Source organism: Pyxicephalus adspersus, chromosome 9 (assembly GCF_032062135.1).
Source record: "Pyxicephalus adspersus chromosome 9, UCB_Pads_2.0, whole genome shotgun sequence".
In the NCBI taxonomy this organism is placed as follows: Eukaryota; Metazoa; Chordata; class Amphibia; order Anura; family Pyxicephalidae; genus Pyxicephalus; species Pyxicephalus adspersus.
In genome coordinates this window covers 8,696,866-8,723,321 of record NC_092866.1, presented here as the reverse complement: position 1 = coordinate 8,723,321, position 26,456 = coordinate 8,696,866, and the positions used below count along the sequence as shown (strand labels likewise).

The 26,456-nt window shown below is 43.1% G+C and overlaps 2 protein-coding genes across 6 annotated transcripts in view; one reads left to right on the top strand and one right to left on the bottom strand.

Annotated features, from left to right (window-relative positions):
• The window catches only part of WDR59 (WD repeat domain 59), a 42,090-nt gene extending 28,823 nt beyond the window's left edge, over positions 1-13,267 (bottom strand). For all 4 annotated transcript variants that reach the window (XM_072422497.1, XM_072422500.1, XM_072422499.1 and 1 more), the window contains exons 1-7: positions 13,164-13,267; positions 10,955-11,004; positions 4,774-4,909; positions 3,255-3,340; positions 2,569-2,649; positions 1,935-1,972; positions 125-213 (exon numbers count right to left, since the gene is read on the bottom strand). In XM_072422497.1, the coding sequence (XP_072278598.1) occupies positions 125-213; positions 1,935-1,972; positions 2,569-2,649; positions 3,255-3,340; positions 4,774-4,909; positions 10,955-11,004; positions 13,164-13,217 (534 nt within the window). In that variant the 5' untranslated portion in view covers positions 13,218-13,267. The remainder of the gene's footprint in view (positions 1-124; positions 214-1,934; positions 1,973-2,568; positions 2,650-3,254; positions 3,341-4,773; positions 4,910-10,954; positions 11,005-13,163) is intronic.
• A 632-nt stretch (positions 13,268-13,899) lies between these two features.
• The window catches only part of ZNRF1 (zinc and ring finger 1), a 28,189-nt gene continuing 15,632 nt past the window's right edge, over positions 13,900-26,456 (top strand). Inside the window, exon 1 of one of the 2 annotated variants that reach the window (XM_072422495.1) lies at positions 13,900-14,303. In XM_072422495.1, coding sequence (XP_072278596.1) covers positions 14,030-14,303 — 274 coding nt within the window. In that variant the 5' untranslated portion in view covers positions 13,900-14,029. The remainder of the gene's footprint in view (positions 14,304-26,456) is intronic. The other variant, XM_072422494.1, reaches the window with a different exon arrangement.

The following is a 26,456-nucleotide window of genomic DNA, read 5'->3' as shown; positions in this document are numbered from 1 at the left end:
TAAAGATTCTCCAAGCAAAAAGAAGGGGGATTTATGGAAAGGAAATCACTACTTGGGGAAGAGGGTATAGTGATCTTGTTGTTTTGCTGTTGGTTTTTTTAGTTTTTCCAGTGTTACAACTTACCCTGCGATCCCAGATCCTCACATCTCCATCATGGCTTGTGGCAAGGCAATTCCCATTCTTTTTGTTCCACTTCACCTGAGAGGCTCCAGCTGTTTGGAATAACACATTATCTTTATGACCCAGACACACATATCTGCATGAATAAATTTATCTATATGTGAAACTACGAGCTGGAAGTTCAAACTTCCTGGAAGTTCCAGCAAACCTGGAATAGGCTTCCTAAAAGTATTTGCTAGTTGTTAGCAACTGTTTTCAATCTTTGATCAAATGTATGCCAGGTATCCTGGATCACCCAGTTTCACCGATGAAAGTGTATCCTTTGTGAAACTACGAGCTGGAAGTTTCTAAGAGGTTATGCGTTTTTTTACTAGGATTCAGACATTTAGGGCCCGATTTATTAAAGCTCGCAAAGGCTGGAGAAAATACAATTTCATCAGTGAACCTAGGGGATCCAGCAAACCAGGAATGGATCCAGTCCAGGATTCAAAACATTTCCTAGCAAATGATTTTGAAGAAATCTATTCAAATTTGCTGGATCACCCAGCTTCACTGATGAAAGTGGATCATCCCTAGCCTTGGAGTGCTTTAATAAATCAGGTCCACTAAATGTTTCTCCCAGGCAGTCTATGCAAACATCAGTTTTGTAAAAGCTGGATTATAAAATAACCATTGACCTGCCCCCATCTCAAACATGGCAATCATGCTTTAATAAGATATATTTGATACAGTTATTCTTTAAAGTAACCCTGTTTTTAGCCATTAAAAAGGTCCATGCACGCATTTTAAATTATTAATTTAATTATTAATTTAATCAATTTAATTAATAGATTAATTTAAATATAAACTTGCTTTCTACCACCTTTTCACCTCTCTCTATTCAGTCACTAAGAAAAAAGCAAATTTCTGTATAGGTTATGGTTTGTATGAAGTTATATACGTAGGTTATAATTGCTTGTATATAATAATGGATTCCCCCATGTGACAGCAATAATTGACTCATCTTGGTCACCCAGAATGAGCCACGTGTTCCTCCGTACCAGAAAGATAATTCTTTCAGGTCTGAGCAAATAACAGTATAGCTAGTGAGCAAAGAAAATGTAAGTCTATACTAGAAAGGGTTGAAGGAATAAAGTAAACCTATTGGTTTTAAAAAGAGGAACTAAAACTAAGTGCTGTACTAAAATATGGCCAACATACGTCAAAGGACTAGTCACCAGAAATATCTGTGGTCACCCTGCAGCTGATCTTTCCTCCATTACTGACTTACTTTGCCTTGTTCTGTACTGTGTCTCTGGGTGGGGGTGGAAATTTTGGTTGAGGCACTGTTTTGTTTTCCCATCCCAGAGCCTCCAGCAAGGGGGACAGTGAGCTGAACACTGGAAACATCACTAAATCTCACTCTAAATCTCCAGTCAGAGCCTTATATCTTACACTGGACATATACAGCTATGGGCCTGCAGGTATAGGAGTGCCCAAGCACACTCACAAAACCAGTAAGTGCATTGCTGTATGTTAAGAAAATAAGACAATAGGTAGAGTTCTCAGTGTACAACTTAGGTACAATAATATTGATGAATATTCTAAATACCATACCATATCTACAACTTCTAAATTCAGTCTAGCTAAGCAAAGGCTTGAAAATCTAGGAGCCTTCAGAATTGCATTTTAGGATAAATGGCTTCTTGCATTCTGTAATCTGTCAGGTCCAGTGAAAGTATAAATAGAATATTAAAGATGATGGCATGTAACACATGAAAAAGCACATGCTCGTAATAACCCAACTTTTCACAATTGGAAACTTAACACTTACCTACAGCAGACAGGGACACAGTGGGTTTCCTTGTATCCCTAAAAAGAAAACAGAATTCGATTTACTGTAACAGATAAGTATATTATAATAAATGGAAAGATTTGTAAAACCATGGCATGCAGAACAGTTTGGCTGCAGTTGGGGGTTAAAGATTTTATCAAAATAGGTTTCTTGCTTTATATTTCCACTTTACACACTGCACTTTATGAGAAAGCATGTTGATGCTCTAATAGTAGGAAAAAAAATGAAGGACATTTTTGAAGGGGCAGAATTTAGGACAGTGAAGGGAAGTCTGCAGAATTGCAGGTTTTAGGTGTTTATCCCATTACTTTACAGCTATACAACACGGCAGCTAGGCGCAGATCATGGCCATGTACATTTAGAAATCTCGTGGCAGGCAATAAAGGTTGACAATCGAAAATCTGGTTCCTTCAGTTTCCCGGCATGAATTTCAGATCGCATTTTCAATACAATTGCTGCAATACACTGTTTGGCCACTGATGTTTTCATGGCATTGTTCTGCAGAAACACCACAATTCGACATCCAGAGATATTATCCCCTTATATATTCCGATTTTCAATTTCTCCAGTGAATTACACAAAGGTTTATATTTTTCTAATATAAAGAACTTACTTGATGTCCCAGATGTAAATGTACGTGTCAATAGAACTGGTCACAAGAACATCTGGCTCAAACACTGACCAGTCCAGATCACTGCAAAAAGAAGACACATGCTGCTTATAAAGGATAAAACTAAATTGCAAAAGTAAAGACAAAAAGAAAAGACTGAGTTCCTCTTAACTGGCCTTTAGCAAAATTTTCGTAGATGTATTGATCAAAGTGAATCTGTCCTTTCTGCTCATTACAAAGTGCGCTCAAAACCCATATTTGTCAAACTTTCCTACCAGTCTTCTTCTGTCTACTAAACCCTCACTACTTCCCACCATTCCATATCCCCCTCCATTTTATTGTGTGATACTTCCACCACCTCTTAGATTGTAAGCTCTTCAGGGCAGGGTCCTCTCCTCCTCCTCCTGTGTCACTGTCTGTATCTGTCTGTCATTTGCAACCCCTATTTAATGTACAGCGCTGCATATTATGTTGGTGCTATAAAAATCTGTTTTTATTTTATAATATTATTATTATTATTATTATTAATAATATTATTATTGTTATTATTATTAAATGCATAAAACAACAGATGAACTTACACTTATTTTCAATCAACAGCGGCCTCTCGTTTAGCTGTGAGGTTCCTATAATTACGTTCTAAATAAACCCAGGAGCTGCCATTTTTAAATCAAAATGCTCCTACGAACCTGATAACACGAGTGTGTCCCTGAAGGGATGTGGCAATGTCTCCTGTTCCATCTTTCCACTGGTACAGGTCTACCCGCTGGTTGCTCTAGGAAAGAGAATAAAAAAATACAGTAACTGATAACGTTTCAGCATTTTCATGGCAAGTGAAGCCAAGCAGTGGATAAACCTATAATGTGTGTGGCCATGAGCGTCACGTCACAATACATTTTATTATCCCCTCTATGAACCTAACCTATCCCACCCCCCATAGCTAAACATTTTTTTGGGGAATTAAGGGGCCACCGTTATGCATTTGTTTATATTCCACTACAGCAAGTCCACTCTCCAGCCAATGCCTGTATAGTACAGCCCCATGGACCTCTATAGAGTGTTTCCAAGGAAGGTAAACCAAGCAAATAAGCCCTTTATATCTCTGAGGGCTATACTGAGCAGGCACTAGCACTTTTTGTGACTTGCAGTTTTAAAGTACTTTACCTCTGCTTTACCCCCTAGCGGTATCCCCGAGTGTGACCCATGGTGGATTTACCATGCAAAAAGCGGTAATCGCAAGTCACACTCGGGGTCACTTTAAATTAAAACAAAAACGCTTACCTTGCTCCATTAGTGTCGCCCGTCGTCCTGCTGGTCCCCGCAGGTCCTGGGGACACGTACTTCCTCTTCGATCTTCCGCAAGCGAATGCAGAGACGCTCTCCGGTGTTTCCCAGTGACGTTAGTGAGGGCAGGAGGAGCGGCAGGAAATTCAAATAATTTTGTATTGGATTCAATACAAAATAACTGTATTGAGTCCAATACAAAGAAATATTCATATAATATATATATATAATTATATTATTTATATATTATACATGCTACTGTACAGTTATATTACATGCCTATTTTTTTATTTTTACTTTTAACAAATATTTTAGTTTTTTGTATTTAAAGTTTATTATTAAATGTATTAAATATTGGACATATTTCTGTGAATTATGCCTAAGAATTATAGCCTACAATGTAAAATAAATTTCCATGCGTTTTACAAAATGCAAAGTTAGACCTGGCAGGGTTAGCCTGGTTACACACATGCAATACTTGTCATTGGAAAGGATCTTTCACGATCCTTTCCAACGACAAAAGACTGAAAGGTTAACGACGAGAACAAGCTCTGTACATACAGCGCCTTTCTGCTCCATGGAGGGAGGGGGGGACAATGAAGGAGTGGCACCCCTTCACTTTCATTACAAACGTTCAACGCCCGTGGATCTGCCAAAATGGACAACAGAGCGACGGACGATGAGCGCTGTACACACGCCAGATTCTCATCCGATATCAGCCCTGCGGCGATTATCGGATGAAAATCCTCTGACATGTGTACGTAGCCTTGGAGTTTTTGTTTCTCACTTGGCATCACTGTTTTAGTGATGACATATGCCTTGAAGGAGTCCTATGTTGTTCTGAAATGTTACATTATAATCATTATTTGCAGTATAATGATGTTTTAAATATGTATTCTATCCTAAGAGCCAGGCGCAACTTACAGAAGCGGCAAAGAAGTAACCGTAGCTGTCGTGGGGGTTCCACTGCACTGTGCCGATGTCCCACTTGCTCTGGCGGGAGATTTTGCGGTGGCCTTCTGTGGGTGTGTCCAAATTTACAATGTATAGAAATCTGCGACTGTAATAGAAAGAACAAAACTGGATTAGGGACAACATTCTGCAAGCAAAATAATCGATCGTGGTAATTTATTTACTCAACTAAAACACCACAAAGAGAGATTAAACCCTTCCAACCCACTTTATCCATCCTTAGATGCAGCATGAAGCATCTCGAAAAGTGCACCGCTCTCAATTCAAGCTCTTATTCGTTTCAGTGTTAACCAGGGCTTTGAAGGACTTGCCGATAGTCCTAAAGCGGACCTCCAGTCTTGCATGTTGTACCGGCTCCTCTCCAGCACTGAAATTGCCAACTGATTTCACAGCACACTGTGAGTTGATCACAATGTGCATTGGAAGCTGCAGCAAGTCAAATAGAGTCCATCTTCAGTGTGGAACCCAGAATTGTTTTCAAGCCGGGTGGCAAAAAAATTGTAGGCAGTTGGCAGCCCCTGAAATGTGACCCAGCTCTTAAGTAACCACCCAAAAACAGCTGGGTAGTTACTGAAAAGTGCCCGGCCAAAACGGGCTGGGAAGAACACTGATCTTTATTCATAGTTGGAGGTCATGAAGCATCATCTTGCCCTTTCTGACTCCCCCCCCCCCCCCCCCTTTATATATATTTGATTGCAGTTCTTACGATTTTGGAGGATCAGCAATACTTATGTCTGAATACAAATGCCTCAGAACAGTTTGTAGTGCCCTAGTTAGTCCATAATAACCTAACTTTGTAAAAATTCAGGCCTTTTTAGTCTCAAATGTATTAACCCTACCATCATGGGTAAAAATCATTTCAGGTAGCATACTGTATGATTAAAATGCAGAGCTACCATTGCTCCATAGAATAAAAATCAATGGAGAAGGTTGCAGCTGCTGCTTGTTACAGCACTTCAACCAACACAATAGAACATACAATATATACGTCACACCACTGGGGTCAGCATCTTTATTCTTGGATTTAGACCTTATCAAGAACAGACGCATGCCAAAAAAATGGTCCGTGCCAGAACAGATGAGTGCCAAAAAAATAGTGCATCCTGTGCTTGGCAGTACATGACCCAATGTTTTGCAGAAATGCTTAGCAATGAAGATAACGTTGGAAATAGTTAATGCACCATCACACTGGTCCATAAGATAAAAGCCGACTACATTTATCACTGATTTGGGGACACATCAGTTTGTTAACAGCTCAGAGCTGGGTTGAGATCCAGGAGAAGCTGCGGACTCAGCACTGGGCAACCCATCCCTCTCTCCATTAAACTTATTACAGACGCCCAGATTTTCTCTTGCTGCCTCTGTTATTTAAAGAAACGCTGATTAAATGTTCAGAAAAGAAACCAAAGCATTATATATATTGTGAAATATCTTTTCACCCAACAACAACTGTACTTAGGATTACACTGTTAAAGATTTGTTGTAATAGTCTAACTGACCCCAGAAACTGCATTTATTGGCTACCATACAAGGATATGAAATTCACAATCTCCAGCTAACTTTTTTATTCTATTTTTTTTTTTTTTTGTGGAGTGGAAAATGGTCAGTACCCCATTCGGGTTTTACAGTCACTCAAGGCTCCAGTACCCACTGCAGATTTGACAGTGGGTACTGAACCGCTCAGAGACGTCCCCATTTGTTCTCGAGAGATTTCCCCTCATGTACTTTCCTCTCTATGTAGAGAAGAAGCGAGGGGAAACATGGACAAATTAGGGTAGAGCAGAGGAAAGTGAATATCATTTATCAGTTTTTCACTGTCTTTGCCTGTTGCAGATTTGTTTTGGATAGAGGGAGGAAAGGGTTAAAGTGGGCAGTACAGTGGCTCAGAGGTTAGCACTCTGGCCTTTGCAGCCCTGGGTCCCAGGTTTGAATCTCGACCAGGACACTATCTGCATGGAGTTTGCAGGTTCTCCGCATGTTTGTGTGGGTTTCCTCCCAAATGGAACCCTGCATAGCCCCAGTCCAATTCTTCTTCACTATCCAAAACCAATATTAATTGCCTAGACATAGCTGTATTCTAGACATTTATAATAAATATTGCTGACCTGCTTCTGGCTGCAATAAATTCCGGTAGAAATGTATTAGGAGAAATGCAGCAAACCACAGCCTGCCAACAAAGGTCCGAGAGCAGGGGTGTCAAAGTCAAATGGGACAAAATTTAAAACTTATAAAAAGTTGCGGGCCAACCTTAAAATTTATTGAAAAAATTGAGGAAATGTTTCCTTCTCATTAGATTTAAAACCTTTTCATACAGGAACAAAGAGGTTTTGCTTCACATTCAATCTGGAACAAGCTTTTAATAGACAAAGAGGCATAAGATTTTTTTTTTTTAGTTTTGTTTAGGTAAAAATCGTATGCCTTTTTTTCTATTTGTAGCCTTCTGAGTTAAATTTCAATGGTAACCTTTTTGCACAGGCTAACAATAATAAACACAATTTTCTTTTATGAAAATCCAACCATTCAAGTCCATGCCTTGAGTAGCAAGGAAAAGTACAACTGAGGGGGGAGTGCTGGAAATGCCAGACGCAGCCAATGAGCCGCTGAAAACTCCCTCTTCATTGAAATAGCGCCGCTACTACAATTCCCAGCATTACTTGCGTCTATAAAACAGTCCAATGCGGGGCCACACATAGGCAGAGAGCCTGCTGGTCTATAGACGCAAGTGATTCCAGGAATTGTAGTAGCGGCGCTATTTCAATGCAGCGGCGGGCCAGCTGCAATTTATATTTAGGATTTCTTTGGGGGCCAAAAAAAAAGGACGTTGGGGTCCGATTTGGCCCCCGGGGTCAGAGCTGACACCCCTGTCCTAGAGGCACTGATGTACCTGGCAAAGTTACATTTTGAATAGAAATCCATTTTAAAGCAAAATTTAAACTTCCAGTCATGCAGGTTCCTGCAATTGCTTACTCCAATTTTAACTGCACGCAGTGAGCTTCTCACAACGTACATTAGAAGCTGCAGCAAATCAGACCCCGTCTCATTTCCTGACTTGAGGATGTCCAGTAGCATCCAGCTCTTTGCTACCCAACCTCACTGATCTACCCTTTTCATTCATTAGATTCATGGAGGCTTAGCATTACATGTGGGTGTTTTAGAAATCCAGCTTATTGCTTAAATCAAGGCTGAAAGCTTTAAGAAAGTGCATGACAGCAGTGTTCTAAAAGGCACTGGAGAGCTGGGTGCACCACCCAGTACTTTTCAGTGAACATCCGGCAGTTTTACAGTGGTTACTGAAAAGTTGTTTCACAATACAGGGGCTGCCACCTGCCTACAATTTCTTCCCACCCGGCCTAAAGAAATTCTGTGGAGAACACTGGACTGTGATGTTTTCAGGAAGCCTCGAACAGCACTCTGCTGGCTCCTGCCACCATCCACGATCTTGCTGCATTATACTGAAAGGAACACATATACAGTAAAAAGGTCCATATAAAAAAAATGGAAAGATTTTATTTGCATCAGCATCTTGAAGTGAGTAAAATGAACCAGGAAGAAAAAATATACCCAGTTTACTGTAATTCAACATCTCATAAAGATAACATTTGTTAATGGAGCACAGCAGATTGGGAAATGTGGCCTAGTAACAAGGGACATTAACAGCAGAGAAAATCTTTAAAGACAGGGTGCCCTGACTTGAGCAATCAGTGACAGCTCACATTAATTAGTGATTGCAAATAGGCGCTGAATATAAGCTTAGGCTGCCAGCTGAAAATGCTTGCCAAGCTGCTTTCTAAAAGCTCGGTCTAATGCACAGAGATGAAAGTGTTTAAGAAAGATGCAGACCGGGGCCGTTCATTGAAGTCACTCACAATTATTACCAAGGTCCAACAAATCAAATAACAGATACCCAAGGCAATGTTTTACCAATGGGAAACATTCTCCTAAAAGGTATGAATAGCCAAAACAATGTTTTTGTTTTGGATAGAGAGGAAGGGGTTAAAGTGGGCAGCACAGAGGCTCAGAGGTTAAAGCTCTGGCCTTTGCAGCTCTAGGTCCCAGGTTTGAATCTCGGCCAGGACACTATCTGCATGGAGTTTGCAGGTTTTCTGCGTGTTTGTGTGGGTTTCCTCTGGGTACTCTGGTTTCCGTTCACATTCCAAAAACATAGGGTTAGGTTAATTGACTTCCTCTAAAAATTGACCCTAGACTGTATTAATGACATATGGCTGAGGTAGGAACATTAGATTGTGAGCTCCTTTGAGGGACAGTTAGTGACATGACTACGGACTTTGTACAGCACTGCGTAATATGTTGGCGCTATATAAATACTGTGTAATAATAATAATAACCCAGATTCCAATTTTCAAAGCTGGCATCAGGCAGGGCTTTATTGTGATAGACAAGGGAACAGGGACAGGCGATGTCTCTGCTGCAATAAGCAACTGGAACTGGAATTATGTCAGCTCAACCAGATGGCCAAAGATCCAAACCATGACAGAACGGGAGCAGGTAAATATTCTCTGGGTTTAGTTCTGCTTTAAAACCCTGTTGAATTTTTATTGCTCTCCATTAAAGAGATTTCTTTGTTTTTGGCCTTCATCTGGACCAACTAGGTACATGGTTTCTGCGGCTTGTTTCTATTAGGTGAGAAAGGCTGGGTACACAAATTTAATATTTGGTGTTGGAAAGGATCTTTCACGATCCTTTCCTATGACAAAAGACCGAAGGATACATGAATGTTTCATCATTTGTGCATGAATTTCTCTGATGAGGGTTGTGCACCAACCTTGCAGCCTCTGGTATAGCTAAACACAAGAAAAAAATATTTCATAATGCAGCTTACCAAGACATGGATGTGGTGGCTGAATTAGTTTTCTATTTGTAGGTATTCTTCCTATATTTTCACTTGGAAATACAGCCGGTAAAATGCTACCACCAGTCCAGAGGTGACAACACTCACTATATGGTATCTGTGAAGCAATAACCTTGTCACCCTAGGAGTGATTGTGTGTCAGTTTGTTTTTTAAAAAATCTCCATCGCTGCACCACAAATACATAAGGGGGTGCAGTGTTCTGTAATTCACTTAGGCCGATAATGTTTGAGACTTCCGTGCATTATTGCCAGTTAACTACAGGAGGTTGGAGGCTGCCTGGATTCTGACACAACAATTTATTGCACCTATTACGCAGATATAACAAAATACTTTCAAAGGTGACCAAAAGTGACCATTATCATTAAGACTAAAAATCAAGGATTATGGAGCTGCCACCAGAACAGGAATCTGGCAGAAATTCTGCAATGGGGACACTTACAGAAAATATACTATTTTTTTTTTTAAATCACATGCTTGTAACCAACATGATCATGAAAGTGTTAGGTTACGTACACACGTCTGATAATCGCCTCTGGGCTGATATTGGACGAGAATCTGGCAGTGCTCGTCCTCCATACAACCTTCTTGACAGATCCACAGATGATGGACAAGCAACGATCGTAATGAAAGTAAAGTGGAAGGAGTTCAGAGGGGTGTCGCTCTGTCATTCTACCCCCCCTCCTTTCCATAGAGCAGAATGGTGCTGTATGTACATCACTCATTCATGTATCGTGCAGTCTTTTGTCGTTGGAAAGGATAGCGAAAGATCCTTTCCAACAACAATTATTGCATGTGTGTATGCAGCCTTAGGAGGTAGAAATCCAATGACATTCAGCTACTCAAAACTAAATGTATGTTTAAATAAATTTGCCTTGTAGGTGGTCTGTGAAAACACAACCTTTTGTTTTTTTTTTTTTTGTTTTTTTTACTTTGGAGTCCCTGCAGCTAACACTATAAGCCAGACAGGAAATCCAACACACAAAAGAAAATTTGCATTATCTTAGAATTTAGCAGACAGTCCACAATTTAGCAGCCTGCCAGGTAATGCCAATGTGCTTTGTTGTAATAACAATGAAGGATAAAAATACAAATTTACATCTCAATTGTGGTTATTAGGTCCCACTGGCTACCTAGCACATCCGATTTGTTCACACCAGCCTACCAAATCAGATTTCAAAGGAAGACTTGATCTGGATTCCAGACATCAATTATTTATAAACAAGAGACACAGACAAAGTAGTGGCAAAGCAGTTCTCACTCACCTAGAAAGCACTGCAAGTTGACCCTGGCAGTCCACAGACATTGCTGTTGCCTAGAATTAAAGGATTGATGAGAACATTTTACATTACATGACTGTAGATCAAATGAGTGTTTGTTGATAATAAAGTTTCCAAATTTTGCTATGAGTTACAGATCTGATCCCAGGACAGTAATGTTCAATAAATCAACAGGCCCAGTCTTATTCTATGATATCTCTCTGCTTCTGGGGGACCCAATTTCAATGTTTGCTGTCTCTCTGTTTATGGGGACCTGGTTTCTCTATATGGAATGTTTCTGTTTCTGGAGGACCCAGTCTCATTGTATGGCGTCTCTGCTGGGAAGACTGGTCTTATATTATGGTGCCTCTCCGCTTCTGGGGGGATCCAATCTCATCATATGGAGTCTCTCTGCTTATGAGGGAGCCAATCTCACCATATGGAGTCTCTCTGCTTCTGAGGGACCCAATCCCATCATATGGAGTCTCTCTGCTTCTGAGGGACCCAATCCCATTATATGGAGTCTCTGGGGGAACTGATCTTAGTCTATGGTGTCTCTTATAATTGCAGGGGACCCAGTTTCAACCTACGATGACCCTATCCTCCTGGGGGACCTAGTTTCATTCTATGCGGTCTCTCTGCTCCTGGGGACCCACTTATGTTATGGTGCCTCACTGCTTCAGGGAGCCCTATGTCATTATTTGGTGTCTCTGTTTCTGGAAGACCCGGTTTTAATATATGGTGTCTCTCTGCTTGTGGGGAACCTGATTCTGTTATATGGCGTCTCTACATGCGAGAGCTGATATTTTTCTTTTGTTTCTCTGCTTTTGGGGGGGGGGGGGCTAGTTTAATTGTATGATATCTCTATGCTTCCTGGGGACCCAGTTTCACTCTACGATGACCCCCTGCTTCTGAAGGATCCAGTCTCATTGTATGATGTCTCTCTACTTCTGGGGAACCCTAGCTCATTATTTGGTGTTTCTCCGTTTCTGTGAGACCCCGATTTTAATATATGGCATGTCTTTGCTTGGGGGAGAGGGGGGGATCTGTTCTCATTATATGGTGTCTCTACTTCTGGGGGAACTGATCTTATTCTATAGTGTCTCTGCTTTTTTAATTCCATGTTGTCTCTATGCTTTCAGGGGGCCCGGTTTCATTCCATTGTGCCCTCTAAAATTCTGGGGTATCCAGCCTCATTCTAAGCTGGCTCTCTTTTTCTGGGGAAACCTTCTCACGCTATGGTGTCTTGCTGCTTCTGGGGGCCCAGTCTCATTTTTTGCTGTCTGTTTCTGGGAGACCTGGTTATATTATGTGGTGTCTCTGCTTCTGAGGTACCCAGTCTCTTGGTACAGTGTGTGTCTGTCTGACTCGTTCTCATTGTATGGTGTCTCTGTTACGGGGTAGTCGGATTCATTATGTGGGGTCTCCTAATGAAACCGACTGGTGTGTTTCTGTTTCTGCTTCTGAAGGTCCCAGTCTTGTTAAATGGTGTGTTTATGTTTCTATGGCATCCACTCGCATTTCTCAGAATCTTTCTGGTTCTTCAGGATATAGTCCCATTCTTTTGTATTATTCTGACAGGTCAATAATTGCCTTTTTGCTTCTGGTAACACTTGATTTATGGGTTGCTCTCTGGTTCTGCGAAAAGTTGATTCCGGGGCACGGCTCTAATTTAGGAAGAAATCACGGGACTATGGGGTACTATTTTGATCCGGGGGGGGCACTGATGTAATTTAAAACCCGCCAATCTGCCTCTGGGGGCCTGAATGATAGCCCTATGGGCAGGATCAGATCTGCAGTGGAATCAAATGATCCCAGCAGCTGACATCTTGCATCTGGTTGTTAGAGATTTTAATAGAATGTGGATTCTGGGGCCCCTCTATGGCCACGGGGCCCATTTAATTTTAAAGCACCTCTCAAATACAATAATTGCAGCTTTTACTGAGACATTCGAACAAGTCCCTATATGGTTCCATAACTCTCCTCTAACTGAAGGGTATTTGGAATTGTTCATTATAAAACAATTTGTGAAGCTGAAATAACACTCTACAACACTCCCACATGTCATAGCTCGGCTCACTGACAGCACTGCGCATGCGCAAAACAACACAGCCTATAATCGGCCTCCTAGGGCCGTGACATGTTAAATTTAACCCAGGATGAACCTCAGGCAACCCTTTCCAGGACTTCTTCACACTTGCCGGTTGTCACTGACCTGCGAATCCCGAAACTCCACCACCACATTCTCACTGCTCCAGTGAGCCGCCATCTTTCCCCTCCTAGAAGCCACCCACAGTGGCAACAACAAACAACGCCTGACGTCACCACGTTCGTGTAACATAGCAACCTCGTCAAGCGTCAGGTGCATGCCGGGAAGCCTCACGCTTGCGGATCTAAATGTGCAGTACCATACTTTACCGCACGAGGCCGATAGAGGGTAATACATGCCTAAGAGCAGACAGGAAGTTGTCACCTCATTTAAAGAAACAGTTCATGTTTTAGGACCAGATCTTTCTGTGTTCCTTTTCTACTCAATTGTCCTTTTTTATGCTATGATGTAAAAGCAGATATATATCTATAACAATACCAGCAATGAATTTCTTTAATGGGACATCAGGAGTTTTATTTTAGTAGAGTTATAAATAAATGTTGTAGGGGGGAAATCACACCTAGGACTGACATATACAAAGCTTGGATCAATACACAATTTTTTGTTTTACAATATCAAATTTTGTCATCACTCTTTCAGCCTCCATTGCGTGGGCGTGGTTAGAGGCGGAGTCCACGCAGCTGCTTATTACATGTGGGCGGGGCTAATGGGGATTATGCTGATGCCTAACGTATGGAGGCGTGGTCGGAGGAGGGGCTGGGGATATCGTATACAGAGGGGTGGAGAAAAGGGCGGGGTCATGGTGTAGGTCACAGGCGGGGCCAAGCGGTAGTGGCCTATAGTCGCGCACGCGCTTTGCGTGTCTCCATTGTTCCAGCCCAGCAACAAGCGGCGAGCCGTACGGTGGCGGAGGAGAGGCCGGTGGCAGTCGGGCCCCCAGGGCCGGGCACAGTGATGACATCCGCTGAGTAATGGGGGCCAAGCAGAGCTCCCGCTCCCGGGCTCCGTTTCCCGGAGTCTCTTCTGATGATTCGGCCGTCCCCCCAACCTCACATTATAGCGCCATGGGGCTCCGCAGCCGCTCGGTCAGCTCTGTGTCTGGCCTGGATCAGCACCATCCCCCCGCCGGTACCTTGTACAGAGCCGAGCCCGACCGGGGCGGAGGTGGGGGGAGCTCCGGGGACCCAGAAAGCCGATACCATCACCCGCTACAGCTGGCCCCGAGACTGATCGCCGCGCACAGCGGTAAGTACCGACCCGGGTGCGGGCACCTACCGTGTGTGTGGGGTGCCTACTGAGTGCTGGGTACCTGATATTGTGGGGTACCTATCTATAGAGTACACTGTACCTACCTGGTGTGTGGGGGTTACCTACCTGGTGTGTACTGTGTATATAAGTACCAAGGTGTGGGGTACCTACCTGACATTTGTGGGGTAACTTTACCTGTGGGGTACCTACCTATGGAGTACAATGTACCTATCGGGTGTGTGGGGTACTTACCTGCTATGTACTGTGTTCCAAGGTGTGAGATAACAACCTGATCTGTGTGGGGTAACTTTAACCGCAGGGTAACTACCTATGGAGTACCCTCTACCACTTAATGTGTGTGGGGTACTTACCTGTTACTGTGTATATAGATACCAAGGTGTGGGTTACCTGATATTGTGGGGGAACTTTACCTGCAGGATACCTACCTAGGGAGTACACTGTCCTTCCTGAGGTGTATGGGGTACTTACCTGCTATGTACTGTGTATTTAGATACCATGGTGTGGAATATCGATCTGATTTGTGTTGGTTACTTATCTGATGTTGTGGTGTAACTTTACCTGCAGGGTACCTACCTGATGAGTGGGGTACCTAGCTAGTAGATATGGGGCACCTATCTGACAACTATCTGTACCTACTGAGTTACTTTGCCTTCTGTGTATCTCCCGAGATTATATATTGTGTGTATATTGGAGGAGTAACTTTACCTGCGGGGTACCTAACTTATCCAAGTGGGGGTACTTAATTACTAATTATCAGGAGTTTACCTGATGAGTAACCCCATGTACTGTTCACCAAACTTATCTGAATGATGAGATCCCTGTCTTTAGAGTCTGGGGTACCTACCTGCTGAATGCCATGCACCTACTTACATTGTAAATTTCTTCTGATTGTGGGTGACCTACGGTTACATACCTCACGTAGTGTCTATTATTATTATTATTATTATTATTATTGAACAGGATTTATATAGCGCCAACATATTATGCAGCGCTGTACATTAAATAGGGATTGCAATCTACATACCTACTGTATAATTTGTACTTGCTCAATAATCTATCTACCCTATCTTGGTGTAACCTACCTGCCCTCTATCTCTTACTTACCTACCTTCCTATTATTGTATACCTACCAGCCTAACAAAACTTTCTTTTTTCCGTCTAGTTCCTGATCTTGGTGTAACTTACCTGCCTTCTATCACTTACTGACCTGTTGATTAATCTTACCTATTTTCCTAATATTGTATACCTACCTGCTGAATCACATTGTCCACCTGCCCTGTACCTGAAAATAACTTTGGCGTCTATACATAACGTGTACCTACCTCAGCTTAGTGAAAGTGATGGAGCTCCGCAGAGCTCACACCTATTGTCGTCAGTTAGAGTGATCCTGTCTGGTGGCCCCATAGGATAAAATTGGTTGTTGCTGGGAAGTCGTGACCGGTTCCTAAGGTTGGTATATGGGCGTTGTCTTATTATTATTGGATGGGATGTTGGGGAAGCTGTGATCCATGGTGCTTTTTACTTTTGGGGGCTGTAATCTGATTGGCCCAGAGCAGATTTAATTTTGGGGTATGGGTATCATCTAAGCCAAATGAGACCTAAAATCCCTCCAGGGTGACCCTTCAATGAATGTGTCTAGGACACCTAAGAGGAGCATGGAGGATATCTTTTTACAGTAGAAGTCCAACCCAAAGTTTCTGGAGGGATTATTTTTCTTGCCGTAGCAGGGACTGGGTGTATGCTGAAAATGGAAGGTCGTGGTCAAGACTTCACCACCATCTGGAGAGGTCTTCAATCCAATGGATCCCCCGGGCTCCCTCCAGGTTTATTGGTCGAGATCCCAACCCTGATGAAGGGTGACCATAAACAGCAAAACACGTCAGATTTTTATGGCATGGACCTCAAACGTTCTGCTTTTAATGCCTAATTTCTTGAACAACCAATCCCTACTTAAGCTAAGAGACAACTTTTCTAGGAGAGCTTCCTGAGTGGGGTGATCCCCTCTGTGGAGACTAACTCTTGCGTTAGGGAATACAATGCCCTACCCCACTTTGACGGAGACCACCTACTGTCTTAGGGTTCCAACGCCCCCCCATTGTGGAGACCATCTGCGGCACTAGGGGATCCCTGGCCCCCCCCCAACCCCATGACTGAGGTATCCAATGCCCCCCATTGTGGAAGCCATTCACTGAATTAGGGGATCCCCCAATGATATACACCATCTACTGCATTGTAGGATCCAATGCCCCCCCCCCCCATGACGAAGACCATCTACTGTGTCCATGTATCCAATGCCCCCCATTGTGGAGGCTATTCACTGAATTAGGGGATCCACTATCTACTACGTTAAAGGCTCCGACACCCCCATTACTGAGACCACCTACTGTGTCACGTAAGGATCCCCCTCCCAATAACGAAGACTGCATTAAGGAACCCTACACCAGCACCACGTTTCTTTTGCTTTCTAGGTTGGTGTCCCAGATTTTTCCTCACTTCCTGTCCAATGAGTAAGGCTCGTTTCCTGCAATAAGGCCACGTGGAACACATGCATAATGGAAAACCTGCGTTGGAACACTTGGTTACCATTACTTACTAACCTGGTTCTACATGCTCCTTCCCAATGCAGTTCATCGCTCCCTGGGGTTGAGGTCAAAGTTCCCAAACAAACTTTTTTGTGTGGTACTTTGGGAACTCCATTCTAATGAATCGGCCATCCTAACCCAACACACGGCAACAACAAAAAGCCGTTATGAGTGACAACCCTCTGATGAATCCCTGGATGGTATTCAGACCTTCACTCCATTTTTAGATAATATGGCCTTCTCTTAAATATCTAAGTTCTGGAAGCTTCTGTATCTCCATGGTAATGAAATGAACCCCTGAGGGCCCGGTCCCAGGGACGGGTGGAGCACAAGGTGTGGTAAAGGCTGTGGATGGATCATTACCATCGCAATATGTCATCCTGGAAGCGCCCTGTGTGTATATAGAGACCGGCCAAAACATTAAACCACCCACAGGTGAGAGGGGGAAACATGGAATACCTGGTTACCATGACACCAGTGGACAGGGGGGAAACATGGAGGTTGGGGGGTATGCTGGGGGTATATCTGTCAGCTCTGAAAGGTCATGATAAATGGGCAAATCTGAGGGATTCTGACAATGACCGGCCTGTGATGGCCGGACGATGGGTTAGGGCCGCAGTGAGTTCTGTAATCCATCGGAGGACAGCTGAGCATGGCTGACAACACTGCTTCAGATCACAGCACTGTGTTGTCACCCTAAACAGGAAGTCTGCTGCTCACATGACTTCTGGTTCCTGGGTCATTCTGGGTGAATGTCACCCCATATACAGAGCTTCAGCATTCTCTTAGCCCATTCATCTAAATCGGGTGGTGAATGTTCCTTCGCATGCTGAATCCATTTTACTAGCATTGGCGACAGTTGAATATAAATGTTATTTTTTTGTGTTTATTACACCCTATAAATGAGTTTTCAGCAGTTAGATTGTCACCTGTTTGCGGTCCTGGCAGTGACACATGTACTCGGCCCTGTGGTTTCCTGTCAGTGTATCTGGTCTGGGCTTTGTTCACCACGTGATGATCGTCTTCCTGAAAACATCCCGTCACGCTTCTCAGATGTTAGAAGCGACAAGTTTGTATTCTAACGGCATCCAAGTTTAAAGTTAAACTCTACGGATATAAATCCATTGTGTGGGAAGCAAATCCCTTTGCACACCCAGATATTGTCATATAAAAGTATCAGTGACATCATCAATGGCTAAGCATTGAATGTGTAGAGAGCAGAACAGTGGGAGGGGCTGGGTAGCTCCGCCCACTACAGACAGACTGCAGAAAACTACAAGAGGGGGCGGAGACAAGACCAATCACCCAGCAAAAAGAGAGAGAGCAACAGTGATCGGTCTTTATTACAGGAAGCAAAAGTTTCAATTTAGATTACAGCACACAACTGGTAAATTTGTACATTTTATGCACAAATGACACACACAGAGGTGTTATGCATTCGGAATAAGCCACAGAGCACACAAAGCAGACCTCCCGCCACCATTAAAAAGTGCAATATATTATTGGCATGGTTGCTAGACTCCAAAAGTTGTGTTCCCTACACTGCTACATCTAGCCACCCTATAATGACCGGGTAAATACACCCTGTATTCATATTGGCTGGTGGTTCCAATTCATTCCATTCCAGCTCACTTTTTATTGGCTGGGGCGGGAAGTTTAAGTGGGAGACGAGCCGCCATGTGCCCATCCTGTTATCTCACATGGGGAATGTGGTTTCCATTGAAAAGGAGGAGACTTCATGGGAAATTGAAGCCATGTGGATGGTTTTTTTTTTTCTGTTAGGAATTTCCAAGTTTCTGTTAGGAATTTTCCAAGATTTCCCTCGAGAGCGAGTATGGGATTTTATTAAATTGGGAAAGAATGTTTGAGAGGAGTTTTATTGTCACAATGTTTGGTAATCCTGCATGATGTCAATTTCCTAAAACTGTTTAGATAAAGCTACAGAGGGGGCGGAGACAAGACCAAGCACTGCACAAGGAGAGCAAGTGGCAGTGACTGGTCTTTAAAGCAGAAAGTTCTGTTAAGAGGAAAAACACTGGCGTTGTTTCATGTTGCATTCATTTATTGGGGTTACTGCTTTTACTGCACACTGTGAGCTTCTACCAGTGTGCCTAGTGTCCCTAGTGGACAGAGGGTGAATTGCCTAACTGGAGACAATTCACCCTCTGTTGGATACTTGTGGCTTCAGGCTTTCTTGTTGATGACCTTTAATGCCTCTGTAAAGAGTACCTGTCTCCTTTCATATGTTATCAGATAAGGAGCATTCCAGCCTCCTGCAATAAGATATGAAAATATATTAAAATGAAATCAATGCCGCCCCATGCACACAAGTATATTAATGACGATTGCAAGAAAAATAATTCTACGATCATTTTTACCCTTGATTCTAAAAATGACAAGCGTTCCCTATGGGGATTGTTTTGGGACTTTTAAGAGCATGTGCACACAAGCAGCTACAGGGTTAAGTCCACATGTGTTTCCCTGGGTTTGCACATGTCGTCGTGTTTCCCTGGGTTTGCACATGTCGTCGTGTTTGTCACACAGCCATTACCCACAGCCGTGTTCCGGGAATTGTGCACCAGGCACAATACACGGTGGGTCTGGGCCACTGCAAAGGTTAGGCTGACATTCAGAGCCCTGGGATGGGCCTTGGTTGGGGAAGGGGGGGGGGGGGGCGGACTGGGGTTGTTGCCCCGCACATGAACAGGTGTCTTAGCAGCTAATTATAACTGGCGACCTTGGCTGGGGGCTGTTTCCATAAACTTTGCTGCACATGTGACTCCTGCTGACACGTGGCCCTGGCCCGAGAGACGCAGCCAGCGTTTGTGCAGTGTCCTTTCAGTTTAATTTGGGGGTAATTGAAAGCAAACAAAATTAAACTTTTGAATTATTTATGTATTCTGGCACACATTTTCCCCAGAGATGTTTTGCATTAGGGGGTCCAAATTCTTTGCCATTTTTCCCATTGTTGGGGAAGCGGGGTGCACAGTTGCCATTTCTAAATGGTCCGGGGGGGGGGGGGGGATGTAGTTGGCATGGGGCTGCTATCAATCACTGGTCCTGTAGGAAGAGTAAAGGAGAGACTTGGTGAGGACTTGGCTGGGGCCCGTACGTATGCCTGGCCAGGGAGGTGCGCATGTCAGGCCAGCTACACTGGTGCTCAATGGGGACCCTGATAAGAAGCGTTGCCACCCCATAGGAGAAAAGTACAGGAGGTATTATTGAGTTGTCTTTGTGGGGATCTCCATACTAAAAGCAGCTTTTATCTTAGGGAAACCCTTCATTTCTGGCTTTAGTGACACTTGACATCCAGGATCGTAAGAAAATCCCTCCTATGTTGATGGACCATGTGACAAATTGCCTCCCTACAGTGGTCAGAATGCAACCCTATATACCCTATAAGCCATCAAAATAATCATTAGTGTTATTAATACACGGTATTTATATAGCACCAACATATTACGCAGCACTGTACAAAGTCTATAGTCCTGTCACTAGCTGTCCCTCAAAGGGGCTCACCATCTAATGTCCCTACCATGTCTTTAATACATTCTAAGGTCAATTTAGGAGGGAAGCCAACTAACGTAACTGCATGTTTTTTAGAATGTGGGAGGAAACCCATGCAATCACAGGGAAAACCAACACACTCCATGCAGATAGTGTCCTGGACAAGATTCGAACCTGGACCCAGCCAGAATGTTAATCACTGAGCCACCTTGCTGCTTATGGATATGGCTCTGCCAAGTGGTCTTATACCCAAATCTACACTGGCCCCACCAGACTGGACAATCGGTCATGCCTCTGAGACCCTGGTAACCTCTGTAAGGCTCCTAGGGTTCTGGAAAACTATGGATGAGAATTAAAGTTTTAATTTAAATCTTTAAAGTCTAAAGCACAAAACTTAATTGGCTTAAGAAGATCTGTGTACATCACATCTAAATATATACGTATATACTCGAGTATAAGTCCCCCCTTATGCAAAGGATTGCAGCAGTCAGGGTCTCCTGTTTTCCATATATTAACATTCCAATAACAAAACTAAATCGGGGTGCACAAAGGTGATTTTTTTGAACAACCTCCCATGATGTCCATTCTTCGGTTTTGCTCATAGCTCACATGACTTATAAGTATTGCGAGGACGTAATAGGAAGCACATTGTCTCTAGAAGAACACACCTAGAACTTTGCAGGAATGTACCATCACCTCCCATCAGTTTAGTACGCAACATCGGTTGGATTTTTTTCTATACGAGTCACGAGGCCTGATAACAGCTCGGCTTCCTTACATAATGTTGCAGCTCAGCCCTCCAGGAAATATTTCAAAACTCTTTCAATGCTGTAAAATGTTGCAACTGTTATGTAATGTCAATTCATAAAAACTAATGCTTTTTCCTTGCAATCATTCAAGTGGTTTGACCCACGGTTGATATTTCTGGTCTATGGCCACTTCTGTAGGGCAGTAAAAGCTCTTCACTATTCCCATACCATTCCTTCCATTACTGCCGTCTTGTATACTTCAGCTCCCTGCTGTGCTTTTGTTTGCTGATGTGTGTAAGGTTAATAATCCTTCCTTCGGGTCTTAATTATCCTCCAGTTTCAGGTATTGGGTGTCCGGAAACTTTTACAATATCTCTTTTACTGGGGTATCCCCAGGCTAAGTAGATACTGGGGCTACTTGCAGATTCATTGGCCGTGGAATCATGAGCTCTATTGAATACAAAAGCATTCCTGAAGAGCATTTAGGCTTCGTACACACATGCAATAATTGTCGTTGGAAAGGATCTTTTAGGATCCTTTTAATCGAAAAAAGGCCGCACGATGCATGAACGAGCTCTATACATACAGGGCCATTCTGCTCTTTGGAGTGGGACAAACAGCACCCGCTGCACTCTCTCCCCTTCACTTCCATTATGATCATCCGTGGATCCGCCAGAACGGGAGCTGTACGCATGCCAGATCTCGCCCGATATCGGGCCTTAGGTGACTATCGGATGAGAATCATCTGACGTGCATGTAGTCTTACTACCCGCTGTGCGGCTGTTTGCTGATGTGTTGGGTTTATAATCCTTCCTTAGGATCCGAATTATCTTACAGTTGCAGGAATTTGGGTGTCCAGAAACTTTCACAATCGTTCACTTTGGTAACCCCAAGCTACTTGCAGATGTCCATCCATTGTCCATGACATCCATGAGTGGATTCCAGGCCCTGTTGAATACAATGGCATTCCCTCTGAGCACTTAGACTAGGTACAAATGTGCAATGGTTCTCGTAGAATAATGGGCTCAGGGGGAAAAAAGTTTCTACTGCTCTATGTAGATAAAAAAAAAATCGTCACTGTACTCTGTGATTTCACCAATTTGTACTTGGAGCCCTAAAGCTTGTTCTGAAAATTTAGCTGCAAATAAATCAAAGTTTCACAGACCGCACACAATTATGTTCCCCAAAGTGCACTAATGCAACAGTACTCACCTAAAACCTCCATTGTAATGATTTTTTTTACCTAAGGCTTTGTTAGCCTGGAGGTTACTTAAGGTAATAAACTCCCTGCTGCTGTGAGTCAGGGCAGAGGTGACAATCTCCAGGCCCCGTGTGCTTTCATCCAGAACCGTCAAGCAAGTTTTGCTAAGCCTTGTAATTGTAGAGCTGTACGGCTGTGATGAATTGCTGAAGCCTCTGTGATTGTAGTCATCAGGAATGCAGGGAGAGCAACAGGGAAGCAGACTTATCCACAAACACTTGAAATCTCATAGCCGTGCGGGTTGTCTGTGTTGAGTGTGGATCCTTCCATGGTTGTCTGAAGATAAGCCATATCTTCTGGTTCTTGCTGGTTTTTGACTATGCACCATGGCCTGAATTTTATAAAAGAGATTTGGCGGGTTGTGCTTGACACACCAGCGCGTAATAGCGCAAATTGTAATTTTAATTATTTTACATACAGTTGGATGAATCTCTGCATCCAATAGGTCATTGGATCCATAAGTGTGATAGACGTAAGACATCAAATAGTAAAAGGTCACTCTTGCCTTTTTTTGGTTTTTGGAACTCGACAAAATCATCTTTAGCCTGTCCATTGTTGTCCCACCAACAAGATGGTAGGCATGATTCCAAACCATCCCTGTTCTCGTCATTCACATCCTTGACTCGGTTGGTGGGGTGGCCTGCATTGGGTCATCTCAGCCTTGGTGAGGAGGACCTAAACTGAAGAGAACTTCCTACAGGGTTTCTTTACCCTGGCAGAACCCAAAAATAGCTTTTGCGTCTTTTGGAACGTCTACTATAGTCCTATATCCACATCTCACAGTACGTTAGTGTAGTGGTCAGTGGGAAGAATGCCTTTTACATTGCTGGTCATTGGGAAGAATGTCACCCCTACAGACAGCCAAAAAGATCATTGCCGTCACCTAAACTGACCTGAGAGGCACAAGTTGCTCAATGGTTGAGGAACACCAGACTTTCGTGAAACCCTGGGCTTTCCCACAGGCACACTGAAAAAAAAGTTACACTTACCTTGAATACCACTGATCCTTCAATGGCGTTGGACCCTCCCTTGTTCTGGTCCCACGTTGTCCTAGAATTCCTCTTCGTCTTGGAGCACAGTAAGCCCCTGGCACTGTCATCTTCAGTCTTCTTGCTACATCACCCGATCTCACTCTGCGCAGGTGCAAAATCGAGTGATGTAGTGTACTGGGGGGGAGCCGATCTTTGCTCATGCGTGAGATTGGCATCTCTTTACCTTTACTGGAAAAAATGTCCCTTTTGCGCATGCCTGAGATCAAGCATGTGGAGAAGTAGCGCCCAGAGCCTCCCGTGATGCGTGACGTAGGTATTATAAAGGTTGTCTTCCCTTTTATGTAAAGTAAGAAAGTTGGTTTAGGTCCACTTTAAATATGATCTAAAAATGATCCCTAGTTTTGTCTCAGCTGGGGAAGTCCCTTTTACTGTCCCATTGTCTTGAGGTCAGGAAATGAGGGGAAATTTCACAATGCAAAAGTAAAAAAAAAAAAACTTGGCCGGGGTTCCAACTTTTTCCCTACTGTATTCAAATCTACGTAAAAGGTTTTGGCTGAAGTTGAACTTTTAACTGTTTTCTCATTAAGCAGTTATGAAATCGGGGGCATTTCCTATATCAAAATGAAAGTGGTACCGAGAGGTTGTTAAAATGAAGTTCTGAGAAATCGCTGAGCAGGAAGTATACGGAAATTAAATGAGTCAATGTGAATGTTTTAAAGGAGTCAGTCCCCGATCCTTGGCAAGATTTTCCCTTTGTTGGGAGGAATATTGCCAGTACATCAGAGCAAATCCAGGAACACAAATGTACTTCTCTTTATAAATAGGCAAACAAACAAGTTTCTTCTTTTATAATTACTGGTGCTTAGCTAAGTTATTTTATTTTTAGAACCTCCGATTTGAAAGCTGAAGTTGTATCTGCTTTTGCTTTCCCCGGATACTTCTCCTCCCCATGCATTAACATAATGAACTGAATAAACCTTTCTATTTTCATTACACTGGGTCTTATGTAGTCCCGGTGATTTCATAGTGAAATCTCAGTGTTTCTTTATGCAATCACTGGGGCCAGCAAGTTCTTGTAGATGGCCCCTTGAAAACTGGAAGCTGTGGTAATGTCCATGGGATGATGAACCTCCATGATTAAAAGAACTGGATTAATCAGCCATTCTAGAGTTTTTTTAACACGAGGGAACTATTAAAATAACTTTCAGGTCTTCAGGGAACCCCTACTATGATTTCTATATCCACCGCTCACAATATATCAGTCTTGGGGTCAAAAGGGATAATGTCTTCTACATTGCTAGTGCAAGGAATGTCACCCTTACAGTTGGCCTCTGAGACACCAATGAACTTTTTGGTTCTTTGCACAAGGAACCCTTAGCAACCTCTGGAGGAAACCTAGGGTTCCTGGTTGAAAGAAAAAGTGCATTGAATAATGCTGGATGTTCTCCAGTTGGGTTCTATCTGACTTGATTCAGCTTCTAATGCACAGTGGCATAAAGCTTGGTGTCCCACAGGAGGGGAGGCTGTACAGCTGTTCAAGACGAATTTCAATAATAGACACTTCCTTGAGCATTTATTTAGAGGCATTTATCCCCCTGAAGTTGTCCTTTGACTAGTATAATAAATCCATGGCTTGTTCCATGATCCACGATGACCTTACTTGGAACCACACAGTCGTTCCACCAAAAACCTTCCAACATGGTCCCATGGTGCTCTAATTGAGTTCTGGCCTTCCGTGAGGTATTGGGGCAATACAGGGGGTTTATCCTGGGGGAATAATTAAAGATCTGTCCTTTCTGATGATACTCTCCCATTCTTCTTGTCCTGTTGACATCTTAATGTAAAGTTTAAGGAAACCAGTTATTCTCATGTTGGCTACGTTGCTGTAAGAAGAACTACCTAGCTTTGTGTCCATCCCGGGACAAGTATGCATTTTGAGTACTTCTGAGTCTCCTCTGTCTTTTCGATCTCTGCATTCTACTTCTAGATCAGTCATTTGGAAGACCCTGAGCTCATATGTTGGTGTACCAGCCAAGGAAATAGCATTTTCAGAAGGAAGTTAGGAGTTCTTATGAGGATTCTTTTGTTATTTTTGGGCCAAATAAACAATCACTCTGTACATCACTGCAACACAAATTGAGGGTGGGAAGAAATTGTAGACGGATGGCAGCCCCTGTATTGTGACCCAACTCTTCAGTAAAGACCCAAAAACAGCCGGGTGGTGCACTTGGCTGAGGAGAACACCGATGCCCGTTTCCCCAAATTTGATGGTATATGCCTGTTGATCCTAGCAAAGTACATCCCTCCCCCTGCAGGATTACAGAACATCTCTCCCTTAGCAAACAAGGATAACGAGACGTTCTGTAGTCCAGCAGCGCTGATAAACACATCACTGCATTCATATGGAAATGTCTCTACATTAAACTCTGCAGCGATACACAATATGTGAAAACAGACTTTTAAGCATTCCTCACATCACCCAGCAAAGTTGAACATTTAGATACTCGTCGTATTAATCATCGCTGGATAATATCTCTCCACACCTCACCGACCGGTTTCAGGAAAAGGTATTTTATATTCTGCATACCACTGCTGAGGATGTGTCTGTGTTTGCTGCTCTAATCCAAAGCTTATTTTTATCTGCGGTATCTGTCCTCTGCTCATCGCCACAAAGTCCTCGGCAAAGTGTAACCACTGCCCAGTCACGGGACCAAATCCACCGCCTAATGGATTCTGTACCGCCATCTTATCGGGGTCACGTGACCTGTTGCTCGCATGCTCCTCATCAGAGAGGAAATGTCTTAATCATTTTTTACGGGTACGTAAAACACGACATTGGCACGCTTTAAGTAAACTTCAAGGAGTGCTGAATCATGCTGGCAGCTTGATTAAAGGAACAACTGCTAAAGTTTGTTTGAATCCTTAACTTTTACTTTAAATCTCATCCACCATAACCTACCTTGGAGCTTTATCAAAAAACATTCTCCGCAGCTCTTACTATGCCATGGGTCCATTCCATGGGTTTGCCTCACCTGGAA